At 35.5% G+C, this 9,124-nt stretch overlaps 1 protein-coding gene across 1 annotated transcript in view; it reads left to right on the plus strand.

Annotated features, from left to right (window-relative positions):
* Positions 1-8,375, plus strand: part of LOC121004788 (minichromosome maintenance complex binding protein) — a 119,192-nt gene extending 110,817 nt beyond the window's left edge. The window contains exons 15-16 of the mRNA XM_040437148.1: positions 7,616-7,704; positions 7,806-8,375. Of these exons, the coding sequence (XP_040293082.1) occupies positions 7,616-7,704; positions 7,806-7,932 (216 nt within the window). The 3' untranslated portion in view covers positions 7,933-8,375. The remainder of the gene's footprint in view (positions 1-7,615; positions 7,705-7,805) is intronic.
* The last annotated feature ends 749 nt before the right edge of the window (positions 8,376-9,124 follow it).

Below are 9,124 nucleotides of genomic sequence, written 5' to 3' on the forward strand. Positions count from 1 at the left end.
CTGCCCTCATTATATATATATCTATAGTGCTGCCCTCATTATATATATATATAGTGCTGCCCTCATTATATCTATATATAGTGCTGCCCTCATTATATATATATATAGTGCTGCCCTCATTATATATATATATATAGTGCTGTCCTCATTATATATATCTATAGTGCTGCCCTCATTATATATATATATAGTGCTGCCCTCATTATATATATATAGTGCTGCCCTCATTATATATATATATATAGTGCTGTCCTCATTATATATATATAGTGCTGCCCTCATTATATCTATATATATCTATAGTGCTGCCCTCATTATATATATATATATATATATATATAGTGCTGCCCTCATTATATCTATATATCTATAGTGCTGCCCTCATTATATATATATATAGTGCTGCCCTCATTATATATATATATATATATATATAGTGCTGCCCTCATTATATATATATATAGTGCTGCCCTCATTATATATATATCTATAGTGCTGCCCTCATTATATATATATATAGTGCTGCCCTCATTATATATATATATAGTGCTGCCCTCATTATATATATATCTATAGTGCTGCCCTCATTATATCTATATATAGTGCTGCCCTCATTATATATATATATATATATAGTGCTGCCCTCATTATATATATATATATATAGTGCTGCCCTCATTATATCTATATATAGTGCTGCCCTCATTATATATCTATAGTGCTGCCCTCATTATATATATATATATATAGTGCTGCCCTCATTATATATATATATATATCTATAGTGCTGCCCTCATTATATATATATATCTATAGTGCTGCCCTCATTATATCTATATATCTATAGTGCTGCCCTCATTATATATATATATAGTGCTGCCCTCATTATATCTATATATCTATAGTGCTGCCCTCATTATATATATATATAGTGCTGCCCTCATTATATATATATCTATAGTGCTGCCCTCATTATATCTATATATAGTGCTGCCCTCATTATATATATATATATATATAGTGCTGCCCTCATTATATATATATATAGTGCTGCCCTCATTATATATATATATATAGTGCTGCCCTCATTATATATATCTATAGTGCTGCCCTCATTATATATATATATAGTGCTGCCCTCATTATATATATCTATAGTGCTGCCCTCATTATATATATATATATATAGTGCTGCCCTCATTATATATATATATATCTATAGTGCTGCCCTCATTATATATATATATAGTGCTGCCCTCATTATATATATATATATATATATATAGTGCTGCCCTCATTATATCTATATCTATAGTGCTGCCCTCATTATATCTATATATAGTGCTGCCCTCATTATATATATATATAGTGCTGCCCTCATTATATATATATATATATATAGTGCTGCCCTCATTATATATATATATAGTGCTGCCCTCATTATATCTATATCTATAGTGCTGCCCTCATTATATATATATATAGTGCTGCCCTCATTATATCTATATATAGTGCTGCCCTCATTATATATATATATATATAGTGCTGCCCTCATTATATATATATATAGTGCTGCCCTCATTATATCTATATCTATAGTGCTGCCCTCATTATATCTATATATATATATAGTGCTGCCCTCATTATATCTATATCTATAGTGCTGCCCTCATTATATATATATAGTGCTGCCCTCATTATATCTATATATAGTGCTGCCCTCATTATATATATATAGTGCTGCCCTCATTATATATCTATAGTGCTGCCCTCATTATATCTATATCTATATATAGTGCTGCCCTCATTATATCTATATCTATATATAGTGCTGCCCTCATTATATCTATATATAGTGCTGCCCTCATTATATATATCTATAGTGCTGCCCTCATTATATATATCTATAGTGCTGCCCTCATTATATCTATATATAGTGCTGCCCTCATTATATCTATATATAGTGCTGCCCTCATTATATATCTATAGTGCTGCCCTCATTATATATATATATAGTGCTGTCCTCATTATATCTATATCTATAGTGCTGCCCTCATTATATCTATATATAGTGCTGCCCTCATTATATCTATATATAGTGCTGCCCTCATTATATATATCTATAGTGCTGCCCTCATTATATATATATATAGTGCTGCCCTCATTATATATCTATAGTGCTGCCCTCATTATATCTATATCTATATATAGTGCTGCCCTCATTATATCTATATAGTGCTGCCCTCATTATATCTATATCTATATATAGTGCTGCCCTCATTATATCTATATCTATATATAGTGCTGCCCTCATTATATCTATATATAGTGCTGCCCTCATTATATATATCTATAGTGCTGCCCTCATTATATCTATATCTATATATAGTGCTGCCCTCATTATATCTATATAGTGCTGCCCTCATTATATCTATATAGTGCTGCCCTCATTATATCTATATCTATATATAGTGCTGCCCTCATTATATCTATATATAGTGCTGCCCTCATTATATATATATATAGTGCTGCCCTCATTATATCTATATATAGTGCTGCCCTCATTATATCTATATATAGTGCTGCCCTCATTATATATCTATAGTGCTGCCCTCATTATATATATATATAGTGCTGCCCTCATTATATATATATATAGTGCTGCCCTCATTATATATATATATATATATAGTGCTGCCCTCATTATATATATATATATATCTATAGTGCTGCCCTCATTATATCTATATATCTATAGTGCTGCCCTCATTATATATATATATAGTGCTGCCCTCATTATATATATATATAGTGCTGCCCTCATTATATATATATATAGTGCTGCCCTCATTATATATATATATATATATATATATAGTGCTGCCCTCATTATATATCTATAGTGCTGCCCTCATTATATCTATATAGTGCTGCCCTCATTATATCTATATATAGTGCTGCCCTCATTATATATATCTATAGTGCTGCCCTCATTATATCTATATATAGTGCTGCCCTCATTATATATATATATAGTGCTGCCCTCATTATATATATATATAGTGCTGCCCTCATTATATATATCTATAGTGCTGCCCTCATTATATCTATATATAGTGCTGCCCTCATTATATATATATATATAGTGCTGCCCTCATTATATATATATATAGTGCTGCCCTCATTATATATATATATCTATAGTGCTGCCCTCATTATATATATATATATATATATATATAGTGCTGCCCTCATTATATATATCTATAGTGCTGCCCTCATTATATATATATATATATATATAGTGCTGTCCTCATTATATATATAGTGCTGCCCTCATTATATATATATATATATAGTGCTGCCCTCATTATATATATCTATAGTGCTGCCCTCATTATATCTATATATATAGTGCTGCCCTCATTATATATCTATAGTGCTGCCCTCATTATATATCTATAGTGCTGCCCTCATTATATATATATATATAGTGCTGCCCTCATTATATATCTATAGTGCTGCCCTCATTATATATATATAGTGCTGTCCTCATTATATATATATATATAGTGCTGCCCTCATTATATCTATATATATATATATAGTGCTGCCCTCATTATATATATATATATAGTGCTGCCCTCATTATATCTATATATAGTGCTGCCCTCATTATATATATATAGTGCTGCCCTCATTATATATATATATATATATATAGTGCTGCCCTCATTATATATATATATCTATAGTGCTGCCCTCATTATATATATATATAGTGCTGCCCTCATTATATATATATATATATAGTGCTGCCCTCATTATATATATATATAGTGCTGCCCTCATTATATATATATAGTGCTGCCCTCATTATATCTATATATAGTGCTGCCCTCATTATATCTATATATAGTGCTGCCCTCATTATATCTATATATATATATATAGTGCTGCCCTCATTATATATATATATATATAGTGCTGCCCTCATTATATATATATATAGTGCTGCCCTCATTATATCTATATATAGTGCTGCCCTCATTATATATATATAGTGCTGCCCTCATTATATATATATATAGTGCTGCCCTCATTATATATCTATAGTGCTGCCCTCATTATATCTATATATATATATAGTGCTGCCCTCATTATATCTATATATATATATAGTGCTGCCCTCATTATATCTATATCTATAGTGCTGCCCTCATTATATATCTATAGTGCTGCCCTCATTATATATATATATATAGTGCTGTCCTCATTATATATATATATATAGTGCTGCCCTCATTATATATATCTATAGTGCTGCCCTCATTATATATATATATCTATAGTGCTGCCCTCATTATATATATATATAGTGCTGCCCTCATTATATCTATATATAGTGCTGCCCTCATTATATCTATATATATATATATAGTGCTGCCCTCATTATATCTATATATAGTGCTGCCCTCATTATATATCTATAGTGCTGCCCTCATTATATATATATATATAGTGCTGTCCTCATTATATCTATATATAGTGCTGCCCTCATTATATATCTATAGTGCTGCCCTCATTATATATATATATCTATAGTGCTGCCCTCATTATATATATATATATAGTGCTGCCCTCATTATATCTATATATAGTGCTGCCCTCATTATATCTATATATATATAGTGCTGCCCTCATTATATATATCTATAGTGCTGCCCTCATTATATCTATATATAGTGCTGCCCTCATTATATATATATATATAGTGCTGCCCTCATTATATATATCTATAGTGCTGCCCTCATTATATCTATATATATATAGTGCTGCCCTCATTATATATATATATATTGCTGCCCTCATTATATATATAGTGTTGCCCTCATTATATATATATATATATAGTGCTGCCCTCATTATATATATCTATAGTGCTGCCCTCATTATATATATATATAGTGCTGCCCTCATTATATCTATATATAGTGCTGCCCTCATTATATATATAGTGCTGCCCTCATTATATATATCTATAGTGCTGCCCTCATTATATCTATATATATATAGTGCTGCCCTCATTATATATATAGTGCTGCCCTCATTATATATATAGTGCTGCCCTCATTATATATATAGTGTTGCCCTCATTATATATATATATATATAGTGCTGCCCTCATTATATCTATATATATAGTGCTGCCCTCATTATATATATATATAGTGCTGCCCTCATTATATATATAGTGCTGCCCTCATTATATATATAGTGCTGCCCTCATTATATATATATAGTGTTGCCCTCATTATATATATATATATATATATAGTGCTGCCCTCATTATATATATCTATAGTGCTGCCCTCATTATATATATATATAGTGCTGCCCTCATTATATATATATAGTGCTGCCCTCATTATATATATAGTGCTGCCCTCATTATATATATATATATATATAGTGCTGCCCTCATTATGTACAGTGGGGGAAATAATTATTTGACCCCTCACTGATTTTGTAAGTTTGTCCAATGACAAAGAAATGAAAAGTCTCAGAACAGTATCATTTCAATGGTAGGTTTATTGTAACAGTGGCAGATAGCACATCAAAAGGAAAATCGAAAAAAAAAACTTTAAATAAAAGATAGCAACTGATTTGCATTTCATTGAGTGAAATAAGTATTTGAACCCCTACCAACCATTAAGAGTTCTGGCTCCCACAGAGTGGTTAGACACTTCTACTCAATTAGTCACCCTCATTAAGGACACCTGTCTTAACTAGTCACCTGTATAAAAGACACCTGTCCACAGAATCAATCAATCAAGCAGACTCCAAACTCTCCAACATGGGAAAGACCAAAGAGCTGTCCAAGGATGTCAGAGACAAAATTGTAGACCTGCACAAGGCTGGAATGGGCTACAAAACCATTAGCAAGAAGCTGGGAGAGAAGGTGACAACTGTTGGTGCGATTGTTCGAAAATGGAAGGAGCACAAAATGACCATCAATCGACCTCGCTCTGGGGCTCCACGCAAGATCTCACCTCGTGGGGTGTCAATGGTTCTGAGAAAGGTGAAAAAGCATCCTAGAACTACACGGGAGGAGTTAGTTAATGACCTCAAATTAGCAGGGACCACAGTCACCAAGAAAACCATTGGAAACACATTACACCGCAATGGATTAAAATCCTGCAGGGCTCGCAAGGTCCCCCTGCTCAGGAAGGCACATGTGCAGGCCCGTCTGAAGTTTGCCAATGAACACCTGAATGATTCAGAGAGTGACTGGGAGAAGGTGCTGTGGTCTGATGAGACCAAAATAGAGCTCTTTGGCATTAACTCAACTCGCTGTGTTTGGAGGAAGAAAAATGCTGCCTATGACCCCCAAAACACCGTCCCCACCGTCAAGCATGGGGGTGGAAACATTTTGCTTTGGGGGTGTTTTTCTGCTAAGGGCACAGGACAACTTATTCGCATAAACGGGAAAATGGACGGAGCCATGTATCGTGAAATCCTGAGCGACAACCTCCTTCCCTCTGCCAGGAAACTGAAAATGGGTCGTGGATGGGTGTTCCAGCACGACAATGACCCAAAACATACAGCAAAGGCAACAAAGGAGTGGCTCAAGAAGAAGCACATTAAGGTCATGGAGTGGCCTAGTCAGTCTCCGGACCTTAATCCAATCGAAAACCTATGGAGGGAGCTCAAGCTCAGAGTTGCACAGAGACAGCCTCGAAACCTTAGGGATTTAGAGATGATCTGCAAAGAGGAGTGGACCAACATTCCTCCTAAAATGTGCGCAAACTTGGTCATCAATTACAAGAAACGTTTGACCTCTGTGCTTGCAAACAAGGGTTTTTCCACCAAGTATTAAGTCTTTTTTTGTTAGAGGGTTCAAATACTTATTTCACTCAATGAAATGCAAATCAGTTGCTATCTTTTATTTAAAGTTATTTTTTCGATTTTCCTTTTGATGTGCTATCTGCCACTGTTACAATAAACCTACCATTGAAATGATACTGTTCTGAGACTTTTCATTTCTTTGTCATTGGACAAACTTACAAAATCAGTGAGGGGTCAAATAATTATTTCCCCCACTGTATATATATAGTGCTGCCCTCATTATATATATATATAGTGCTGCCCTCATTATATATATATATCTATATTGCTGCCCTCATTATACATATATATAGTGCTGCCCTCATTATATATATCTATAGTGCTGCCCTCATTATATATATATATATAGTGCTGCCCTCATTATATATATATCTATAGTGCTGCCCTCATTATATATATATAGTGCTGCCCTCATTATATCTATATATATATATAGTGCTGCCCTCATTATATCTATATATATATATAGTGCTGCCCTCATTATATCTATATAGTGCTGCCCTCATTATATCTATAGTGCTGCCCTCATTATATCTATATAGTGCTGTCCTCATTTTATCGAATATATATATAAATTATTATTATTTTTTCCCCTGTGAAAGCTGCATTTCTGCCTGATGTAGACTCCTCGGGGTCTCTCGATGAATATCCGGCTCTCCCATGCTTTGTATATTGATTGTGTCTCTGTGTTTTGTGCTTTCTTCAGGCTGTGGAGGATGATTTTGTAGACATGAGGAAAGGCGACCCGCAGAGTATCAGCGCAGACGACCTGCATCGCTTGCTGGTGGTAGCGCGGTGAGTGACCCCAGGGCAGAGTGTAGTTTTGGGGCTTTTCCCCAGCAACATGTGATATTGGTCTTTGGTTATATGACGTGTGATCAATCCCCTCTTTGCAGGTTGCTGTCACTCGGCACTGGTCAAACCTCGTTGTCTCGCGAGACCTGGCTCCGAGCCAAAGAGCTGGAAATGCAAAGAAAGAATCGACTGCAGGATCAGAAGTATCTGAATAGCAACGAACTGTAATCCTGGCAGAGGTTCCCCTCCATCTACAATGGATGTGCTGTCCGCTCCCTCTTGGGATGGATGCCTCCTGATAAACTAAGTGGTGTTAAAGTCACAAGAGCCACTTTTGAAAAAATTGTTGCATCACCCCTTTTTTGCAGTCCTCGCCACGTTTTTAAAAGGGTGTGTGACAAGGGCCGGTAAGGGGGCATGACCAGCCTCAGCGACAAATTTATCATCTTTTACACCAGTTTCCTTGTGTAAATGAAGGCAGAAATCTACACCAGCTCTGGTTAGGTGCACGGACTACAGGGGGGTGAGGCATGTGACTCGGGGGAGATCAAGGCAAGCACAGAAAGCGCCAGTCTTAATAAATCTCCCCCTTAGTCTTTGTTGGTTTTAGATTCTTGCATTTGTTTCTAGAGAGGATATTTTTTGCTATTAAAATGTTACAATACATTATTGACTGATCTCTTGCAATGAACTCGAGTCTTTTCCAAAGTTCAGAGACTGATCCAGGATATAATTATTCATTAAAGGGGTTTTCTGAGATCCTAATACTGATGACTTCTCCTCAGGATAGGTCATCAATATCAGGTTGGTGGGGCTCCAAGTCCCAAAACCTCTGCTGATTAGCTGTTTAAAGAGGCCATGGCCTCTAGTGGGCTCTGCAGCCTAGTCCTTGGCCAGTGACTTCACATGGCCTAGGCCCAGCTCACTCACATTTAAGTGGATGGGGATAATCTGCAATATCGAGCACAGCCGCTCTCCAATGGACATGGCACTGTGCCTGGTAAGCAGCCAGGAGTCTACCGTCTCCTCAAACAGCTGATTGGCTGGTGTTGTGGATGTCGAACTCCCACCGATCTGATATTGATGACCTGTCCTGGGGTTAGGTCATCAATATCAGGATCTCAGAAAACCCTTTTTAAGAGATCCATGCACAGTTGTTGGGTGTAGGTACCGGTAATGCAGATATGAGTACAAATGCAATTATCCATTGAAACTGTTTAAAGGAATGCTAACTCTAGAAATGATAAATTTGGGCTTCCAGCACTGACATGTGGGCAGAGAGTAGCTCCGTCCACGCCTTGCCTACTTCACTCAGACTGCTCCGCTTTTCTGCCCTATTTTCCCATTTGTTTTGGAGAAAGACGCTGCTTCAGCACTCTATCTTCCTACATCCGATAACATAGGAGATGAAATACATGCA

The sequence above is a fragment of the Bufo bufo genome, chromosome 6 (assembly GCF_905171765.1).
Source record: "Bufo bufo chromosome 6, aBufBuf1.1, whole genome shotgun sequence".
NCBI classification, from domain to species: domain Eukaryota; kingdom Metazoa; phylum Chordata; class Amphibia; order Anura; family Bufonidae; genus Bufo; species Bufo bufo.